Here is a 22,014-nt window from a genome sequence, read left to right as displayed (position 1 = left end):
GGGCGCCTGGCCTGCGGATCTCCCTGGCACGCCTGCTCCTCCTGCTCCCTCTGGGCCTGAGTTGCCGATTCCAGGGACTCACCCTGGAATATTCGAGAAAAGAAGCTCGAGACAATGAAAGTCTCATTTAATTAGCAGTTTTATGGGAAGAGGAAGGCTGTCAGCTAAGTCTGTAAATGCATGAACTGTGGATCTTATTCGTGCAAAAAAACCAAACAGCTGTTTGAAAAGTTGCGTCAGCTCCTGTAGCTCAGCACAGCAGATGGACTCGGGAGTTTAGCTTCCACTATGCATCTTGAATTACTCCTAAGGTCTACCAACTTCAGTCAGAACTGGTCAGTTCAGTTCAGGACAGTGGCTCAGTCGTGTCCAACTCTTTGCGACCCCATGAATCGCAGCACGCCAGGCCTCCCTGTCCATCACCAACTCCCAGAGTCTACTCAAACTCACGGCCATCGAGTCGGTGATGCCCCCCAGCCATCTCATCCTCTGTCGTCCCCTTCTCTTCCTGCCCCCAATCCCTCCCAGCATCAGGGTCTTTTCCAATGAGTCAACTCTTCGCATGAGGTGGCCAAAGTATTGAAGTTTCAGCTTCAGCATCAGTCCTTCCAATGAACACCCAGGACTGATCTCCTTCAGAATGGACTAGTTGGACCTCCTTGCAGTCCAAGGGACTCTCAAGGGTCTTCTCCAACACCACAGTTCAAAAGCATCAAGTCTTCAGTGCTCAGCTTTCTTCACAGTCCAACTCTCAGCTGCCTTTAAAAGTTGTCATTCTGTGATATTAGTGGCAAGCCACTCCAATATTCTGCCTGGGAAATCCCATGGACAGAGGAGCCTGGTGGGCTACTGTCCATGGGGTCTCAAAGATTCTGATGGAACTGAGCAACTGAGTACGCATTAACTTTGTAAAAATATGGTGATTCTCTTTGTCTGCCCAGGTGGCCTTAACAAAATACCTCAGACTGGGCAGCTTCAACTACAGAAATTTATCTTGGTTTCCCACGAGAGCCCTATCCTGGGCTGCAGACGGCCGCCTTCCCTCTGTCTTCACGTGGACTCACTCTGTATCCGAGAGGAGAGAGAGAGAGGTCCCTGGGGTCCTCTTCCTCTTGTAAGGACAGCAGTCTGTTGAATCAGAGCCCCACCCTTATGACCTCACTTACACCCTCGAAACCCCTTCTCCCAGTACAGTCACTCTGGCCTTCAGCACAGGAATTCTGTGGGACACAGTCCAGTTCATCACGGTAAAGACACGGTGGTTTTGTCTAAAAAAAAAAGCGTGACAAGCCCCTTCTGGAGATTGTGCCCACTCTTCAGGTGGCTCAGTGGTAAAGAATCCGTCTGGAATGCAGGAGACACGGGTTTGAACCCTGGGTCAGGAAGATTCCCTGGAGGAGGAAGTGGCAGCCACTCCAGAAAGCCTGGTAGGCTACAGTCTGCGGGGTCGCAAAGAGTCGGACAGACTGAGTGACCGAGCAGCCTTATTCTGGAGATTGGATGGGACACGTGCAGCCCGTTGGTAGCTACGGGGCTGCGTGCTGTGCGCACGGGGTTTCCCACACTGTGTGCACGGGGTTTCCCACACTTTGCTCACTGTTGTTGCTCAGTCACCTGACTCTTTTGTGACCTCATGGACTGCGGCCCGCCAGGCTCTGTCTGTCCATGGGATTTCCCCAGCAGGAATACTGAAGTGGGTTGCCGTTTCCTGCTCCTCTCTCATTGTTACTGAATCTGAAATTGTCTATGGTTAAAAAAGACAATCGTAAAATAGACGGTCAAATACGACATGTCAAGTGGATAATGTTACAACAGAGAATCCACTTGGATTTCCACACCACAGAGGGGCCCTTTTGGGATGTGAGCTCTGTGCAAACAAAGAGGTGGGGAGGGGGCGTCCTTGGAGCCTGGAAGGTGCCTGTGGACCCCCGCAGCGGAGGCTCCTGGACCCAAAAGGAAGCGGATGCTGGACGCTATCCATTAGGGAGTCAAGGCACAGACACTCACTGGTCTCTTCTGGGTCCTCCTGCAGCCCTCAGATAAAACCAAGACCGTCCTCAGGGCCAGAGCCCTAGTGAGGCCTGCAGCCGTGGTCAGGGTGACCAGTCGCTGCTGCGAGATTCGCGTGGCTGCTCAGGAGGAGGTGGAAACCCAGGGGGGTCCTCTAGGAAAGGTGGCTGGGCGCTCACCCAGCTCTCAGTGGCCTCGGGAAGTCCCTGTGTGTTGGAGGTGAGAGGCGGCCCATCCTTCACGTGGCAGCACTGACCCAGTTCACAGACTCTGGTGGACTTGTTGGCCTCAGAGGTTGGATAGATGGAGCAGGAAGGGGGATTCCATCCTGGCTGTGCCCCAGCTCACCTGAGCAGGTCACTGTCTGCCCCCTCTGTGGCTTACCCAAACGCCATGGAGCCCAGAAAGGGTTAACTCCAGCAGAGAACTCTGCCTGTGACGAGCACCCTCACAACCTCCAGGTCCTTAATAAAAGGTGCACGGTTTCACCAAGGGTTTCCATCATTGGGAACTGTGTTTAAAATCCTGAAATTAAGACCAGATTTGTGTTGCCTGGCAAGAAAATGCTAATGCAGTCAACTCTGAATTACTCACCTGTGCACGCTTTTTGTATTATCCATGAAGAATTTAAACCCCAACCTAATTGGCCCGTATTGTTAGCAGGCTTTTTTTCAAGCATATCATATATCTTTTGTGTAGAGAATTCAAGTTTATTTTATTACTAGCTAAAGGAAAACATCATTAGACACTGCATTTTAATGCTGTCCAGAAATAGCTTTTTTTACCCCTTACTGTTTGGATTTCTCCGATCAATTGTACTTACTGAAGGACCCAGTTTGCCTTTGATGGGGTAGTAATTGAAATGCCAAGACATAGAAAAATAACCCTCTATCCTCAAAAGAGACCAGACTGTTCTGAGCACGTGATTCGAGTTCATGACTGAAAGGGCAGCAGATGCGGTGTAACCCTGGAGCAGCAGGTAATCCACGCCCTGTGTCAGACTTGGACGCACCGTCGGAATTTTTTGTCGCAGTCTTCAAGTCTTTCATTTTTAGCTTAAGCTGATGCTAAAGCTGGTGGACTTTCCCTGACGACACACCAGCTGCCCTTCAGAGTCTGCTGACCCGCGGGAGATGCCAGCCTAAGATTTAAAAGCACAACAAACGTTGCAACAAGTCAGAAATCACTCCTAGGATCAACGAAGGTTGACTGTACTCAGCTTTAAATTTCCTTTCATCCCACTCACACGTTTGCCCTTCTTCTGGTACTGAGCTAGAAGTCAGTGTCCCCTAGCCGACTGTAAAGCCTGTTAAAAGTCATGGCTGCCGCTACTGTGTGGTCACATCTAGCCACACGGACCAGTGTTGGCTGTGATAACCTCCTGTGAGGTCCGTGTGAACCTCAGCTGGTCTCTCCTGGGTCTGAGCAGGTAGAGGCATCCCGAGTGTTAGAAGGCATGGCCCTGGGCTTCATACCTCTTTGACGGTTGAAGTCCTTGCTTACTTGATCCACAGACTTTGTCCATTCGCCGGGGACGGTGTATCAGTTCAAATTTGCAGGAAGCTACATCCCGCCCACGCAGACTCCCAGTTGCTGTAACTGAGCCTGTATCCATTCGTCCTTCAGCCTGTACGTGGCTCACCCGAGATCCTGGCGTGGGCTCGAGTTCTTCCATCCAAGCCTGCTCCTCTGGGCTTGACTGTGGCTGAACCGACGCCGTGTCCCTGTGCTTGGCGCAGACCTAGCACAGGACACGTCACCTGGGGGACTTTAAGAGCAGGCAGACCTCGAAGCCAGAGTTCTCTGCAGAGAAAAAACAGTCAAAACCGGCCCGGGAACAAAACTTCTTTGGAAGGCGCTTGCTGCCTCTGCCATCTCGGTGCATAATTTCCAAATTCTAGAAACTACACAGGCAAGTCTTGTGCCTTTTAATTAAGCTTCTCCAGTCTAGCACATTAGCACCTTGCTTTCAAGTGCAGTCAGCTTTGATCTCAGTCACTCGGGTGACTCTGGAGCCCTTTGCCAGGTAGACGTCAGGGGCTGAGACCCGCATCCTCGTGGTCAGAGGTGCTGAAAGGGGGTGGGACAAGCCCGCGAAGCCCCTGTCACCTTGCGAGGTCTCCCTGGAAGAGCCGTGTGGGCTGCCCAGTCGCAGCTCGTGGTTTAGCCCCCGGGTATGGAAGGAACACCCCTGCCGGGTCCAGCCCTGGTGGATCCAGGGAATTCGAAGCGGGGATGGCGTCGGGGAGGATCAGGAAACCATTGCTTAATTAAACGTTAATTAAAGATATAAAGAGTGGTTAAATAAGGATAGCTCAGTGAGGAAATACAGTGGAGAAAAGAGGCTGAATGATTCAGCCAGAAGGTGAGAGAAAGAACGACATGGGGAGACCAAGTTTTGGTGAACAGGGCCCACACTTTATTTTCCAAAGTAGTTTTTATACCTTAAGTTATGCATAGAGGATAATGGGGGAAGGGGTAGAGTCATGCAGCAAGCCAGGCTTTCTTCCTGCAAACTTATCATATGCAAAAGCTTAGGTGATTTGCATCATCTTCTGGCCCGGAGGCCTGTTAACATTTTAAGACCCTTTCTTCAGAAAACTTATTTTTCTCTAAAGGTGATTAGTCAGGCGCCACCCTCCAAAAGCATTAGATAAAGTTGCATTCCTAAAGGGCAAAGGTGTGGTGGGCTATAACAAGAAAAAGAATTAACTCAAGGGCCCAAGGTTGCAAACATTAAAGCTACTACTTACACCAGTTATATTAATCAATACACTGCCAGGGACACAGCAGGTATGGGATATGGAAACTTAGCAGCAAACATTGGCCCAACAAGTGAAAAACCCTTCACCAATACAATTTCTAATCAATCTTTTAACTGCTCAAAGGAATCTGTGTTTAGACAGTTTAGAACATCTCATGCCTCTCACAGTTGGGAGGCTCTGAGCAATCACATGTGGCCGGAGAAACCTATTCAGGCAGGCTAGAGGATTTCCAAAGGAGTTTGTAGGTTGAAACACTATCACACCCAGGAACTTTATTAACTGGAGCTGTAAGTTAACTCTTTTTTTCAGAGAGAGGTAGTGGGGGACAGCCCCCCGTAAAGTCAGAGGTGTAGGTGAGAGCACAAAGCAGAAAGTAGGCAGACTCTGGTTTTGGGAGTAGATGCTCGAGGAGTTCCGGGGGGACTCCTGAGGCTCGATCCCGCCTTTGCGTATGCCGAGCCTCCTTCCTCATGACCTTTGCTACGGGTGGAGCTCCTGCTCCCGGCACACCCCAATTGCCTTTCCCCCAAAATAAAATGCTCAGGAGGAAAATGCACGTTCCTGCAGCAGCTGACCCCCACCCACCCCCGGCTCCACCAGGAAAGCCTTAGTTTATATATTATTTCCACGTCAAAATAAAGTATTCAAACCAAGTCAAAGGTGTGCTCAGGTCGTGTCCGACTCTGTGCGACCCCATGGACTGTAGCCCGCCAGGCTCCTCTGTCTACGGGATTCTCCAGGCAAGAATACTGGAGGGGGTTGCCATCCCCTTCTCCAAGGGATCTTCCCGACCCAGGGGTCAAACCCAGGTCTCTAACGTCTCCTGCACTGGCAGGAGGTTCTTTACCACCAGCACCGCCTGGGAAGCCCCCAGTGCACGACGGGCCCTATTGTTTTATATCGCTTATGGCTTTATTGTCATGTGCTTTAGAATATATTAAGATACATATCTTTGAGTTTTTCTCCCGGTGGGAATGTTCCACAGCGTATTCTCTCTTTTTCCACTTGACCAGCTGCTTTGTCAGTTGGCGCAGCCGTGTCTCATCCTGGGCCTCGTCGTCTTCCTCGTGTCCCTGCACCCAGACCAAGCGTCCTGATGATGTGGGCACAGCTCTGTTGGTTGCAGCAACACTTCTGCAACACGGACACAGCTTGGTTTCCTTGATGATAAATACCCAGGTTGTCGCCAGGGTGTTTTTTGCTGTTACAAATGTTGCTAAGACCAACCCTTTCCACGTTGATTTCTAACCACCTTAAAGTAATTCCGTGGGGTACGGGTATCACCGCTGCTCTTCAGAAGGCACGTGGATTTATGCTTAGGTAGACGCTCCACGTCAGCCTTGCAAAGATTCTGCCGACTTGGGCTCCCACCCACCACTGCAGTGCCAGCCCTGACCAAACCCGCACGTGCCTGGTTAGCTTTTGCAGACTTGTCAGGCAGCATGTTACCCCGGTCACTGTGCCCCTATTAGAGGGACCGAGCGCCTTCTCAGGTAGCAGCCCATCCGTGCCCTCCCCCATTTTTCTCCTGGGCCTTTCCCCCTTTTCTCACTGGTCTCCGGGAGCTTTTTGCATAATGGAGAGTTTTGTCTGTTACATACGATGCAGATCTTTTCTCTCTGCCCGTCTTTTATCCTTTTGTTTTCCTTAATGGTGAACTTGGAACGGGACCCATCTCAGCAGCAGTCAAGCCTTCGAGCACATGCACAGAGCTTAGCGGGGTCAGCGCTGAAGGGCTCCCTGAGGGTCTGGGAGCAGAGTGCCCTGTGTGCTGCAGGTGGGCCCCTGGGGACCCTCGGGGGACAGAAGGGTCACCCTGCTGGGCCTGCATCCCTGTGCCCAGTTCCACTGAACTGAGACACTCAGGGTGTGGCCTCCCGGGCCCTGCCCCCACAGTGACAGCTCACCCCAAAGTTGCTGGTGGCTCTGGGCTCCATCTGGAGTGGGCAGGGCAAAGGGCTGTGGCTCGGAATAAATATCGAATATGTTATTATCAACGATCATCCTGAAGTTTTTGTTGAGTATTTTTGCTGTAGTGAAAGTGAAAATCGCTCAGTCGTGTCCGACTCTTTGTGACCCCATGGACTGTATAGTACATGGAATTCTCCAGGCCAGAATACTGGAGTTGGTGGCTGTTCCCTTCTCCATGGGATCTTCCCAACCCAGGGATCGAACCTGAGTCTCTGGCATTGCAAGCAGATTCTTTACCAGCTGAGCCACAAAATAAAGTGTGGTTTCTTACAGCTCAGCTTCTCTGATCTCGGTTTTACCTCCTCATCTAACACACACACACAGACCCCTGTGCACACACACCTCACACCTACGCACACACACTCACAAGGTTTCTGCACCATGTCGTGGCTCAGCTCCCCTGGAAGGCTGATTCTCTGGTTGTTACCTGCAGACTCGCCCGGCGTACCCCCCAGCGCCAACGCCCATCATCTGTTTAGAGGATTCAGTTTCGTGGCCTCCAGCCTGGTCCAGGAGCCCTCGCAGCAAGATCTGCACAAAGCCACGGTTCACCCCATCGTGCAGGTAACCTGCCATCGTCCAGGCGGTCCCCTCTGTGCAGGTGGTCCCCCTCGTGCAGGCTGTCCCACGTTGTCCAGGCGGTTCCCCGCATCCAGGCAGTCCCCCACGTCCAGGCTGTCCCCCACGTCTAGGCAGTCCACTGCATCCAGGCGGTCCCCCACATGCAGGCTGTCCCCCATTGTCCAGGCGGTCCCCCACATCCAGGCGGTCCCCCACGTCCAGGTGGTCCCCCATCATGCAGGGGATCCTGTAGAGCCCCTTGGTCCGCCCCCCCACCTCCCCAGGGCCATGAGTGTCCACCATGGTGGATGTCCCAATTGCCATCATGAAATGCAGTTTCGGGGGGGTCAGTGAAAGTGCCATTTTCATAAGGAGGTTTGCACTGTGTAAAGGTGAGCACTGTAGAGACTCCCACAAGGCATCAGGGCTACTTTTCCTTTAAGAACCGAGTCTGGGTGTGTGGATGGTCTTGGAAGGCCATGTTTCTCTCCCCAAGGCCCTCTGGGAAAACACAGCTTGTGTAAAGTGGACTGCGCTGTGGCCGTGTCACCATAATGGGTGACTTTGTCTACATCCTGAGGCGGCAGGTGGGGATGGGGAGGGGCATCGGGGGTGGGATTTCCATCAGACAGTGGCATCCAGGTCCCGCTCTGGACGCAAGCACCAGAACCACCGCCTGTGTCTCAGGGCGTCTGACCTCCCCCCTCCGGATCCTCACTCCCTGGGGTCTTTGGGGGAAGCAGGTGGGGCAGCCAACCCAGGGTCCTGACCCGAAAGATGGGGACGCTGGGGTTGAGATCTGGAACCACCGCCAGCCAGCCCTGTGACGGTGGTCTGAGCCGCCACGTCCTCCTGGCCTCGGTGTCCCCACCTGCGCAGGCTGGAGCCCCCTTTGCGCCCGCGTTCGGGGCACTTGAACCAGAGCCCCCGACCCCACTCTCTGCCGCTGTCTCTGCAGCAGCTTCACGGGAACAATATCCACTTCACTGACGGCTACGAGATCAAGGAGGACATCGGGGTGGGTTCCTACTCCGTGTGCAAGCGCTGCGTGCACAAAGCCACAGACACTGAGTACGCCGTGAAGGTAAGAGCAGGGCGCCGGGCTCATGTCCGCCGCCGCCGGGCCCCTGCGGGCACGTCCGGCTTCACGAACACCCTCTCACGCATCTTTCCCCAGGCTCTGATGTGGGCAGTTCCGTTTGCCTTGATATCAGGTCACTTCTTAAAAAGCTATTTCGCAAATCATGAGTGTGTTCTTCTCCAATCAACGTGTACGTGGGTACTAAGCGCCTTTAGTAACTTTCCACCTGAGACACATTGGGACAAAAGCTTTGGGTGCTCGGTATTTTGGAAAATATAGAGTTGGGAGACAGGCAGCGCATCTGGGGAAGGAGGGGAGAAGGGGGGGTGATGAGGAAGGAAGTTACAGTCACCAAACTTAAAGAGATCAACAGAAGCAGATATTTTGTAACACTTGCGAAAGCTTCAGCAGAGAGCTGGCAGTTCTACCCTCAACATCAGGCCCAGTAAACAGTGACGGCTGTCTGCCACCCAGTTTGGCGCTCTCTCCATCCTGCCTTTTGCTTCTGTAATTGTTGCTAAATTCAATATTTGATCTGGAAATCCAAAATATCAGTTTCTTGCATTTTCTGGTTGGTAAAATGTGGATAGTCAAAGCTATGGTTTTTCCAGTAGTCATGTGTGGATGGGAGAGTTGGACCATAAAGCTGAGCACCAAAGAATTGATGCTTTCTAACTGTAGTGTCGGAAAAGACTCTTGAGAGTCCTTTGGACTTCAGGGAGATCCAACCAGTCCATCCTAAAGGAAATCAGTCCTGAATATTCTTTGGAAGGACTGATGCTGAAGCTGAAGCTCCAATATTTTGGCCACCTGATTTGAAGAACTGACTCATCTGAAAAGACCCTGATGCTGAGAAAGATTGAAGATGGGAGAAGGGGACAACAGAGGATGAGATGGTTGGATGGCATCACCGACTCAATGGACGTGAGTTTGAGCAAACTCCAAGAATTAGTGAAGGATAGGGAAGGCTGGCGTGCTGCAGTCCATGGGGTCACAAGGAGTTGGACATAACCAAGCAACTGAACAACAATAACAAAAATGTGGATGAAAGCTAAAACTTTCTACTAAAGTCATAATCTTTTTTTTGCAAAAAGCGTGACTCGTGCGCTCTCCCTCCTCGAGGGTGAGAGCTGGTCTGTCCACCACTCGCCCACTCAGCTGGCCAGGAGGCGCTTGAGGACCCAGGTCCAGCCGATGGTGTCGTGGTGATCAGGGCACCCTGGCTTATCCCAGGATGGTGCACGTGACGTTCCCCTGCTCTTCAAGGAGCCTCTGGGGACAGATGGAGCCTGTGCAGCAGGCAGTGGAGAGAGAGGAGTCGTTCCAGCCCCTGTGATCTCCTGAGCTCCGAGAAGATTGTTCGAAGCGATGGCTGCGATGCCTTGGCCTCATTCTGCCCCACCCCCAGCTCCCCGGCCACTCCTGGGATCAGATAATCCTTGTGTCCAGCAGGACATCTGCCCACTGCCTCGCACCCTGAGGACAGGCTCAGCCCTGTCAGAGACACCAGCCCCAAGCATTGCACATCCTTGGTTTAACTGGGGCTGGGAATTTATGGCTTTGTGACAAATACATCTTGAATTCCTCAAACAACACAGAGTGTTTACATTGGAGGAAGACTCAGTCTGTGCATTCCGAGGGTCTGGGGTCGTCAGCCTGCCCAGTGTCTTGACCATGACGAGGAGTGGTTGACGGAAGGAAATATCGCACGATTTAAAATCCCTGAGTGGGTGGGGTTGCGGCTGCAGTGGAGCCACCCCGCATGTTGGTCTGATGTGGCTCAACGAGGAGTTTCATTTTTCCTCATTTTCGGGAGGATTTAACGGGATCTCGGACAATGCTGTTCCTATGTCCACACAAGCCGATGGGGAGAGGAGAACCAAGTCCTGCCTCGACAAGAGGACTTCAGTTTTCCTTAACATGTTTCACACGCTTCGTAAGCATGCAGGGCCTTCTTAAATTCTTCCTGCGTGGCTCACTCCTCACAGGATTTCTTTAGACACTGTGTCGGGTGGCCAGCACCAGTCCTAGGGACAATCGAGGCTTCCGCTGAGCGCAGAGAAACGCGTCTGTTGTTCAGTGGGTGCCCGACACTGGTGCCCTTCCAGAGTGCAGCCTGACGAGGGAAGTTTCCGAAAATAAGCCCCCGCTGACAAAGGCAACGGAGTCTTTCCCCCAGCATCCCCGTATCCAGCTCTCACCAAAAAGACACTGTCTGAATTCAGCTTTGTCAGCAACTGGCTTCTAACTCCGTCCCCAAAGATTGGACCCCACGACTGGCATTTCCGGGGATTCCAGCCCCAGCTTCTTGGGCACTGAAGCCAGGAACTGTGGCTGCAGCTGATGGTGGGAGTCCGAGTGAAGTTGAAGATCCTTGAAGTCGAATCCTCGGGGTTCCCTGGACAGACTGGGCAGGTGGGCGTCGCAGGGACCGCCCTCATGGTCTCCGAGCCCCTGGTGGGTCGTGATTCGTCGGCTGGAACTTGGATTAGGCGAGGAAGGAGGGGCGCCTCCCAGCGAGACGCACGCGGCACGGTTACCCGCTCGCCGAGCGTCGGCTCCTCCATCGGGGGGCAGACGCCCCGTCTGGATTTCCTTCCGAGACGAAAGCCGGCGGGAGTCCCACGGCAGAGAGCATTTAGGACGAGCCCATCTGCTCCCAAAGCTGCCCGGCCCCACTGCGGCTCCCCGTTCTGTTCCCTCTCCAGCGTTTCCAGGTGAAACGGCGGAAGCGTGTGTTGGCTCTTCTGTGCTCTGCTGACCTGACGGGCAGCAGCACCGCACTCGCTGGCGGAGGAGCCCAGAAGCTGCCTGGCTCGGCGTGTTCTCGAATGTGACGCGGTTCAGCGACTCGGCTGCGAGTGGGTCCCAGCTCCGCACTCGCCCTGTTGAACTCCGGCGACACCTCTTCAGGCCACCACGGTGTGCAGACCCCACGGTGCAGACTCTTGGACGGAGAACGGGGTTGGTTTCATTCGGAGACAATGCAGTCGTGTCCACTGTGCGGCTACTGGGAGGGGCGGGAACGTCCCCTCTGGTGCAGAGCCGCAGGAGGAGACGCGGTCTCCCCGGACAGAAGGGCTGTGGGCGGAATACGCGGGCCTTGCCTGAGGCCATCACACCGGGGTGACTCTTCCCCCCGGGGGAACATGTGTGGGGCAGGAGCCGCTCCTGGCTTGTGGTGCCCAGAGGTCAGGGTGTTTCCCCGAATCCCACGCAGGACAGCCCCCCGCCCCCAGTGCCCCAGAGACTCAACCCCACAAGGTCAGGCGAGGTTGGGAACCCTAGCCTAAAGCATAAAGATAAAGGAGTGTTGGGTAGACAAATCCGGCAGCTGGTGTCTGGAGATGAAGGCGGTTTCCTTCTCTGCGGAGCCTCTGCTTGCTGTCCTGGTAGCTGGATGCCCGTGCACCACGAACACGCTTTGTGCAGGGCAGGACACCCCCTCTCTGCCCAGAGCCGGGGTCCGGGTGCGGCCCTTCTGAGGGGCCTGGGGGTCAGTTCCGAACCATCAGCCTCCAAGCTCAGAGTTCAGTGTGCAGCGGCTCTCACATTCTTGGAAATATCACTGTGTTCTGCTTTCAGTTTATGTCAGCCTTATAAATACCTACTTTTGTATCGTAAATACTCTGTCGTCACATTCACTGCAATTTTAGTTAAACTGCAGTTTCAGGTCGAGGTCTTTATACGAATGTACTGAAACCAACCTACCCAGATGTACACCCAGGAAACAAAACTGCTGGTTTGCACTTGTTCGCAGCTGCATTTCATACTCAGGTCCTGAATCAGTGAGACCACATGGAACAGCGACTCTCTCAGTGACTCTGGGAGGCAGTCGAGGACAGGGGAGCCTGGCGTGCTGCAGCCCATGGGGTCGCAAAGAGCCGGACATGACCTGGCGACTGAACAAGAGTCTGGTCCCTGGGCTTGGGCCCTGCCCCCTGCTGAAGCAAACCCCACCAGGTGCCCGGGGCCCCCCGCCGGGAGAGTCTGACCTGGGAGGACACATCGCTGACCCCCCACCTCAGCTTCATCTGGTGGGGTGTCCCCCCAAGCACCTGCCTCAGGCTAGGACGGCTGGAGGGGAAGAACCACGGCGTTGTCTCAGGCATGTCGCAGTGAACAGATGTGCCCTGCTTTCTGAGACCTCGGAGCTGTTCTCACGGGCGTCTGATGTGAGACTCAGGCCCACCTTTGTGTTCCCAGCCAGCCCCAGAGGCTAGTGGGAGGGGATGAAATTGTGTAAGACTTGGAAATAACACAACACACAAACTTCACAGATGCCAAAGCACCTTTCATTTAAAATAAGATTGAAATGGAATCAGTGATGAACTGCAGAAGGTAACTATGATCCAGTAGGATTCAAAGGGGAGAGGTGTATTTGGAAGGAGAAGATAATTCACATTCTTATTTCATGAGAGGTTCTGTGCTCACTTTGTACAAGTTGCATGCAGTTTTGCTTTCATTTCAGTTTCAGGCCTTTGTGGCTTGACGTGACCGGGTGCGTATTCTAGTCTGTGCCAGTTTCCACACCATCCCTGCCACCCCCAACCCCACCGCCCCCACCCACCGCCCACAGCAGTTCCCTCACTTGGTCAGTTCAGTTCAGCCGCTCAGTTGGGTCTGATTCTGCAGCCCCATGGACTGCACATGCCAGGCTTCCCTGTCCATCACCAACTCCCAGAGCTTTCTCAAACTCATGTCCATTGAGTCAGTGATGCCATCCAACCATCTCATCCTCTGCCATATCCTTCTCCTCCTGCCTTCAATCTTTCCCAGCATCAGGGTCTTTTCCAATGAGTCAGTTCTTCACATCACATGACCAAGGTATTGGAGCTCCAGCTTCAGCATCAGTCCTTCCAATGAGCATTCAGGACTGATTTCCTTTAGGATAGACTGGTTGGATCTCCTTCCTGTCCAAGAGACTCTCAAGAGTCTTCTCCAACACCACAGTTCAGAAGTATCAATTCTTCACTGCTCAGCTTTCTTTAGAGTCCAACTCTCACATCTATACATGACCACTGGAAAAACCATAGCCTTGACTAGATGGACCTTTGTTGGCAAAGTAATGTCTCTGCTTTTGAATATGCTATCTACGTTGGTCATAACTTTCCTTTCAGGGAGTAAGCGTCTTTTAATTTCATGGCTGCAGTCACCATCTGCAGTGATTTTGGAGCCCAAGAAAATAAAGTCAACCACTGTTTCCCTTGTTTCCCCATATATTTGCCATGAAGTGATGGGACCACATTCCATGATCCTCATTTTCTGAATGTTGAGCTTTAAGCAAACTTTTTCACTCTCCTCTTTCACTTTCTTCAAGAGGCTTTTTAGTTCCTCTTCACTTTCTGCCATAAGGGTGGTGTCATCTGCGTATCTGAGGTTATAGATATTTCTCCCGACAATCTTGATCCCAGCTTGTGCTTCCTCCAGCCCAGCGTTTCTCATGATGTACTCTACGTATAAGTTAAATAAGCAGGGTGACAATATACAGCCTTGATGTACTCCTTTTCCTATTTGGAACCAGTCCGTTGTTCCATGTCTAGTTCTAACTGTTCTTCTTGACCTGCATACAGATTTCTCAAGAGGCAGATCAGGTGGTCTTGTATTCCCATCTCTTGAAGAATTTTCCATAGTTTGTTGTGATCCACACAGTCAAAGACTGGCATAGTCAATAGAGCAGAAATAGATGTTTTTCTGGAACTCTCTTGCTTTTTTGATGATCCAACAGATGTTGGCAATTTGATCTCTGGTTCCTCTGCCTTTTCTAAAACCAGCTTGAACATCTGAAAGTTCTCAGTTCACGTACTATGGAAGCCTAGCCTGGAGCATTTTGAGCATTAATTTGCTAGTGTGTGAGATAAGTACAATTTTGTGGTAGTTTGAGCATTCTTTGGCATTGTCTTTCTTTGGGATTGGAATGAAAACTGACCTTTTCCTGTCCTGTGGCCACTGCTGAGTTTTCCATATTTGCTGGCATATTGAGTGCAGCACTTTCACAGCATCATCTTTTAGGACTTGAAATAGCTCAATGGGAATTCCATCACCTCCACTAGCTTTGTTCATAGTGATGCTTCCTAAGGCCCACTTGACTTCACATTCCAGGATGTCTGGCTCTAGGTGAGTGATCACACCATCATGGTTATCTGGGTTGTGAAGATCTTTTTTGTATAGTTCTGTGTATTCTTGCCACCTCTTCTTAGTCTCTTCTGCTTCTGTTAGGTCCATACCCTATCTTTCCTTTATTGTGCCCATCTTTGCATGATATGTTCCCTCGGTATCTCTAATTTTCTTGAAGAGACCTCTAGTCTTTCCCGTTCTATTGTTTTCCTCGATTTCTTTGCACTGATCACTGAGGAAGGTGTTCTTATCTCTCCTTGCTATTCTTTGGAACTCTGCATTCAGATGAGTATATCTTTCCTTTTCTCCCTTGCCTTTTGCTTCTCTTCTTTTCTCAGCTATTTGTAAGGCCTCCTCAGACAGCCATTTTGCTTTTTTGCATTTCTTTCTCTTAGGAATGGTTTTCATGAACACCTCCTAAACAATATCAAGAACCTCTATCCATAGTTCTTCAGGCACTCTGTCTATCAGATCTAATCCCTTGAATCTATTTGTCACTTCCATGGTATAATCATAAGGAATTTGATTTAGGTCTTACCTAAATGGTCTAGCTGTTTTCCCTACTGTCTTTAATTTAAGTCTGAATTTGGCCATAAGGCATTCATGATCTGAGCCACAGTCAGCTCCCAGTCTTGTTTTTGCTGACTATATAGAGCTTCTCCATCTTTGGCTGCAAAGAATATAATCAGTCTAATTTCGGTGTTGACCATCTGGTGATGTCCATGTGTAGAGTATTCTCTTCTATTGTTGGAAGAGAGTGTTTGCTATGACCAGTGCATTCTGTTTGCAAAACTTTGTTAGCTTTTGTCCTCCAAGGTCAAACTTGCCTGTTGCTCCAGGTATCTCTTGACTTCCTACTTTTGCATTCCAGACCCCTGTGATGAAAAGGACATCTTTTTTTCGTGTTAGTTCTAGAAGATAGTGTAGGTCTTCATGGAACCATTCAACTTCAGCTTCTTCAGCGTTACTGGTTGGGGCATAGACTTGGATTACCGTGATATTGAATGGTTTGCCTTGGAAATGAACAGAGATCATTCTGTCATTTTTGAGATTGCATCCAAGTACTGTATTTCAGACTCTTTTGTTGACTATGATGGCTACTCCATTTCTTCTAATAGATTCTTGCCCACAATCATAGATATAATGATCATCTGAGTTAAATTCACCCATTCCAGTCCATTTTAGTTCACTGATTCCTAAAATGTCGACGTTCACTCTTGCCATCTCCTGTTTGACCACTTCCAATTTGCCTTCATTCATGGACCTAACATTCCAGCTTCCTAGGCAGTATTGCTCTTTACAGCATCGGACCTTGCTTCCATCACCAGTCACATTCACAGCTGGGTGTTGTTTTTCTTTGGCTCCATCCCTTCATTCTTTCTGGAGTTATTTCTCCACTGATCTCCAGTAGCATATTGGGCACCTACCCTCCTGGGGAGTTCATCTTTCAGTGTCCTATCTTTTTACCTTTTCATACTGTTCATGGGCTTCTCAAGGTAAGAATGCTGAAGTGGTTTGCCATTCCCTTCTCCAGTGGACCATGTTTTGTCAGAACTCTCCACCGTGACCCGCCTGTCTTGCGTGGCCCTCCATGGCATGGCTCATAGTTTCACTGATTTAGACAAGGCTGTGGTCCATGTGATCAGTTTGGTTAGTCTTCTGTGATTGTGGTTTTCATTCTGTCTGCCCTCTGATGGATAAGGATCAGAGCTTGTGGAAGCTTCCTGATGGGAAGGACTGGTTATGGAGGAATCTGGGTCTTGTTCTCACTCAGGTGGAACCCGGATCCTTGCAGTGGCCAGCAGGCCCACACTGCCCTGTTCCTGGAGCTCCTCCGGCCCCTCCTCACCCCATCCTTAGCCCACTCCCACGGGGGCAGCGCCCCTCCCTGAACCCAGAACCCTGCTCCCCGCACTGGGTGTCAGTCTCTCTGACCACGGTGTGGTCCCCGCCTGTCCCTGTCCTCCCGACCTGCAGTGCCTGTTTCAGGGCTCTTAGAACCCAGCGTGCTTCCCAGCTCGCTTCCTATCTACACCCCGTCATGATGCTTGGTGGTAGCAAAGACAGATGGTGCTAAAGAAAAGTCCCAGAAGTTTCCTGGTGGCCCAGTGGTGGGGACTCTGCTTTCACTCTTGGGGCCTGGGTGCAACCCTTTGTCAAGGAGCTAAGATTCCACAAGCCGCGTGGTGTGACCGAAAGGGGGAGAGAGAGAGAGAGAGCAATCAGGGGCTTTTCTTCAAATTCAGAATCACTGCATCCCTTCCTCTGGCTTGTTTATTGTCAGAGGGGCAGGACGCCTGGCCCACCCAACACTTCCTGTCTCTAGATCGCATTTCCTTCTGCACGCGTCTCCTTACTGAACCCCTCTGTTCAGTAACCAGGTACTTTTATTCATGTTTTACAATTTTGTATTAACTCTTTTTCTCAGGCAGACACAGTGCTAGGTTCCTGGCAAAAGCAAACCTGTTCTCGGGAAACTCACAGTCCAGCCAGGTAGGGCTTTACTGATCACAGAACCAGAGCCCAGAGCCAAAGGGGGATATCGCTGATGAATCGAAAACTAAGGGAGCCCTCTGTGGCTGCAGCCTCTCCGGTTGGCCTGTTTCCTCTGCAGACACACAGACACAGGCTCCTCTCACCCAAGGCGCCGCTCGCCCGTTTCCTTGTGTTTTTGCGAGGCTCACGCAGGTCTGAGTGGACGTCAGCAGCCATGGCCACGTTGTCCCGAAGGGCAGCACAGCTGGGAGTCCTTTCAGGAGCAGATTCTTGTGTTCTTAAAATAGCAATGGAGTCAGGTAAAAATAAAGCGCCATCCTTGAAACTGTGCCGGAGTCAGCGTCTCCCGATTTGTAATTCTAGTGAAGTGTGGCCGACACACTCAGGGCTGAAGCTGGGCTGACTGTCCACCCCATTTGTATTCACAACAGACTGCTGACAATTATACCGCGTTTCTGGGCTCATTTTCATGCTGCGTATGTAATTTGTCAACCAGAAAAGCAGTGGAATTAAGACAGATGGCTGACGTGAATAGAGCTTATTTTTAGAAGGAGAATTGATTGGCATGGAAATTTAATTTTTTCTGGCAGGAAAACTTGGAGCCCTTTCTCTGTGTCATTTGTTTAAGTTAATTGAACAAGAGAAGGTATCTGTTCAATTTTACAAGGGACTCCATGCTCTGCTAGTCTCGTTTCAAATATGGTATTAATCCTCTCGACAAGTCAGAGGAAACACTCCACCTCGGGAGGGAGTGTGGCGGGCCTGGGCGTTCTCCCCCCGCCGTCTTGTGCACCTTGAAGCCCTGTGTTATTCAGCGTCTGGGAGGGGAGCCCATGCCGAACAGAGGTGAGGAAGAGGAAGATGGGGAAATGCAGAGACCGAAAGGAAGAGGAACAAGCATGTGGATGTTGGAACGTCTGGACCAGTCTCGTCCCCGCCTTCAGCCGGCAGGAGTAAGACGTGCTGATACCTACCTGTGCGCTTCACCTGCTAAGGAGAATCCTGTCCTCTGCCTCCTTTGCTGGGGCTGGACTCGCTTCGTGGGCTGTGGAAGCATACAGCTGCTCAGACAGCAGCTCCTGGAGAGTCTGGTTTGCCAGCCTCGCTGGGCGCTGACCGCCGGGTGGCATCAGTCAGGATCAGGACTCTGGGTCTGAACAGAACTCGCTGCTGCGTGCTGGCCCCCCATCGCCCAGACTGGGTGGGAGGCAGCAGCCGGCAGGGCAGGTGCGGGAGCCTGAGCCCACCTCCGCTCCCCGGGGACCCCCTTCCGGGCATTGCCCACTCCCCAACTCCAGGCCCACTAGGGACCCCACCACGGTGCCCTGCCCGCCCCCTGGCTTCCGGTCAGTCCCACCTGGGGAGACACCCCAGGAGGGAGGAGGGCAGCGTGCCCAGGCCTGGGGGGCCCGTCCATGCAGCTGCCAGCTCTGGTCCCGTGACGGCTCCCCTCACCCTGCCCCGTGCCTTCGGTGTGGTAAAAAAGTTTCTTCTTTCTTGTTCATCCTGCGTCCTGTTCCATCGTGATTTGTCTGTCTAGTCAAAGCTATGGTTTTTCCAGTAGTCATGTATCAGTGTGAGAGCTGGACCATAAAGAAGACTGAGCACTGAAGAACTGGTGCTTTTGAACGGTGGTGTTGGAGAAGACTCTTGAGAGTCCCTTGCACTGCAAGGAGACCAACCAGTCCATCCTAAAGGAGATCGGTCCTGGGTGTTCATTGGAAGGATTGATGCTGAAGCTGAAACTCAAATACTTTGGCCACCTGATGCGAAGAGCTGACTTATTGGAAAAGCCCCTGATGCTGGGAAAGATTGAAGGCAGGAGGAGAAGGGGCCGACAGAGGTTGAGATGGTTGGATAGCACCACCGACTCAATAGGCATGAGTTTGAGCAAGCTCTGTGAGTTGGTGATGGACAGGGAAGCCAGGTGTACTGCAGTCCATGGGGTCGCAAAGAGATGGACGTGACTTTGTGACTGAACAACAACAAAAATCCTAAAGTTTTATTTGAAAAAAAAAAAAGAATATACTGTTAACTTTTTAAAAAAACCACCACTAATGATTTTAATCTTCTCAAGTTGCAAAGGGGTCACAGGCCAGGAATTGCATGGCCGGCAGGCAGCTGGGGCAGAAAGGGTCCTAGAACCTTGCTGGCCAGCGTGGGACCCACGCAGCATAAAGACCACACCGCGGGCAGCTAAGCATCCTCATGTTAAGGCTTCCCCTTCACCAGCTGCTGAAGGAGCCTTTACGACGTCTCCTCTAGACGGACGCTCTGTGTGTTGACTTCCTTCAGTAACAGAAGTCACTCTGGTGTCTGAGCTAGAACCTCAGTAACAGGAGGAGGAAGGTGCTGGGTCAAGAAAGGATGCGTGACGTTTCACTTGATGCTGAATCCCAGTGTGCCGTGGGGCTCATGGTCCCGGTGTGATGTCAGCAGGGCCTGGCGGCGGGTTTAAAACTGAGCCAGGGAGAAGCACAGACTCCGCGACCATCTTCCTCGGCAGTTAAGGAGCAGCGGGGTGGGGGCTGGCAGAGCACTCACTCTGGGTCCTCCTCCACCCCCCCGGGCGTTTTGCTCACCTGAAAAAGAGAGTGAGTTTATGCTGAGCTCTGCTTGGAGCCTTGGATGCGATGGGGAGTGAAAGCGAGTTTTCCTCCCTCTGAAATGCGTGTCCTCCCCGTGGCGAATGTTTTGAAATTGGGTGAAGCTGATGCACATGGAAGAGCACTGCTTCTGAGTGTCGAATCCCACCAGGTGCTGTAGACTTTGCGTGCTCGGGGCCCCCTCCCCAGCCCGCTCCATCCCCACAGAAAGCAGGACCAGGGCGCAGGAAGCTGCCTCCGGAGGAGCCCGTGGTAATCCACTGACAGTGACAAGGCATGAATAAACGCCTGCCTGGATCAAGGTCGGCGTTCATCCATGACACCTGTGCTTGGAAGCTGGAAAAGGAAATGGCAACCCACTCCAGTATTCTTGCCTGGAGAATCCTGTGGACGGAGGAGCCTGGTGGGCTGCTGTCCATAGGGTCGCACAGAGTCGGACACGACTGAAGCAAATTAGCGTGCATCTATGCATGCTTGGAGAAGGAAATGGCACCCCACTCCAGTGTTCTTGCCTGGAGAATCCCAGGGACGGGGGAGCCTGGTGGGCTGCAGTCCCTGGGGTCGCTAAGAGTCGGGCACGACTGAGCAACTTCACTTTCACTTTTCACTTTCATGCATTAGAGAAGGACATGGCAACCCACTCCAGTGTTCTTGCCTGGAGAACCCCAGGGACGGGGGAGCCTGGTGGGCTGCCGTCTATGGGCTCACACAGAGTCAGTCACGACTGAAGGGACTTAGCAGCAGCAGCAGTGGTTGGAAGCCATCTGTCTTCACGGAGGAAAGGATATTTCTGCCATCCTAAGACCTGGGCTACACTTGCCAGGAAGAGGAGGGAGGTTAGAAGCCTGAAGGAGCATCCGTTCAGATGAGCCATGGCACAGCCTCAGCGCCACATCAACCCAACATCTCTCTGTCAGAACCGCACTGGGTCTCCCCCGGTGTCTCCCGGTCCAAACCATGCTGGGTCTCCCTTTGTGCCTGGTGTGTAGCTTCCCAAGGAGGCAAGAGACACACAGCAGCTGGAGGCCTGCTTTGGACAGAGAGTTGGCACAGCCCTGCCCCTCCCAGAGCCTGACGAGTGTAGAAAAAAGCACCTTCTGCTTTTGGGGTGCCTGTGTGAGCTCCCCAAACTCACCCTTCTTCATCGAGCTGTGTAACAGCTTAAAATTTAATGTCTGGAGGCGAGTGCCCTCTTTTTTTTTTAATGTCAGTCTGTTGCTCACTAGGAAAGAAAGGATGGCCATGCGTTTCTGGGCAGTGTTGGGTTATCTTGGCTGAGCTCAAGCTGGAGACGGGGAGGGGGAGGGCGCAGAAGGGGTCCCAGCCGCCGGCGCCCGCTGGACGCCGAATGTCACACACCCTGTCTGTTTCAGATCATCGACAAGAGTAAAAGGGACCCCTCGGAGGAGATCGAGATTCTCCTGCGGTACGGCCAGCACCCCAACATCATCACCCTCAAAGACGTAAGTGCCCTCGGGCGGCACCGCTGTCGCCGAGCTGTGCCTGTGCCCCGCCCCCGGAAGCCCTGTAGACGCAGACCCTCGGGGTCACCCGGCAGCCGGGGGCCCGACCTGCCTCGCCGTTCATCCGTCCCATTGAGGGCCCCCCACCTCCTCCCAGATCCCCGTAACGGGGCGTGCCGTGGGGGAGGGGAGAGAGAGCCCGCGAGGGTTCTAACCCGGCCGTACTGTCTCTCACCGTCGTGGAGAGCGTGGAGCCCGTGAAGCCGGGCTTCAGCTCTGAGGCTCCAGGTCTGCGGCCCCGGCCAGCGTCCCTCTGTCCGTGCTGAGTGATGCGGGGTCCTTGTCCCTGGAAGAAGGACAGGGAGGGGGTGACCTGGCGCACTGGAGCCAGTCGAGTGCTCCAGGCAGCGTCCATCCCGGCCGGGGAGTCAGAACGGGGAGCGCGCTGGCCTCCTCTCCGCCCCTGCCCTCCACCCCAGCCTGACCCCAGGGTCGTCAACCCGAACCTCAAGATACCAGGACCCGCCCGTCGGCCTCCCCAGGGCCCTGTGAAGGCCCGCGTAAGAGGCCTTCCTGACGCGGGCTCAGTTCTGAGGACAGGCCTATGTGAACAAAGCTTAAAGGGAAGCCCCGGCCCCAGCCCCCGGGCGGCGCCGCCGGCCTGCCCCCTGTTCCTCCGGCGCGGCGCCCCTGTGCCCCCGGCCTGCCGGGGGGTCCCTGAGCCGGGCGCGCGCTCTCGCCCCCCAGGTCTACGACGACGGGAAGTTTGTGTACCTGGTGACGGAGCTGATGCGCGGCGGCGAGCTGCTGGACCGCATCCTGCGGCAGCGGTACTTCTCGGAGCGGGAGGCCAGCGCAGTGCTGTGCACCATCACCAAGACCATGGACTACCTGCACTCGCAGGGAGTAAGGCGCCCCCGGGGCGGGCCGCGGGAGGCGCGGGA

At 52.9% G+C, this 22,014-nt stretch overlaps 1 protein-coding gene across 8 annotated transcripts in view; it reads left to right on the top strand.

Moving 5' to 3' along the window:
* Window positions 1-22,014, top strand: part of RPS6KA2 (ribosomal protein S6 kinase A2) — a 334,749-nt gene that overhangs the window by 298,590 nt on the left and 14,145 nt on the right. For all 8 annotated transcript variants that reach the window (XM_005211107.5, XM_010808735.4, XM_010808737.4 and 5 more), the window contains 4 exons: window positions 7,180-7,310; window positions 8,266-8,391; window positions 20,981-21,070; window positions 21,818-21,976. In XM_005211107.5, coding sequence (XP_005211164.1) covers window positions 7,180-7,310; window positions 8,266-8,391; window positions 20,981-21,070; window positions 21,818-21,976 — 506 coding nt within the window. The remainder of the gene's footprint in view (window positions 1-7,179; window positions 7,311-8,265; window positions 8,392-20,980; window positions 21,071-21,817; window positions 21,977-22,014) is intronic.

The sequence above is a fragment of the Bos taurus genome, chromosome 9 (assembly GCF_002263795.3).
Source record: "Bos taurus isolate L1 Dominette 01449 registration number 42190680 breed Hereford chromosome 9, ARS-UCD2.0, whole genome shotgun sequence".
In the NCBI taxonomy this organism is placed as follows: domain Eukaryota; kingdom Metazoa; phylum Chordata; class Mammalia; order Artiodactyla; family Bovidae; genus Bos; species Bos taurus.
This window is presented reverse-complemented; position numbering and strand designations above follow the sequence as displayed.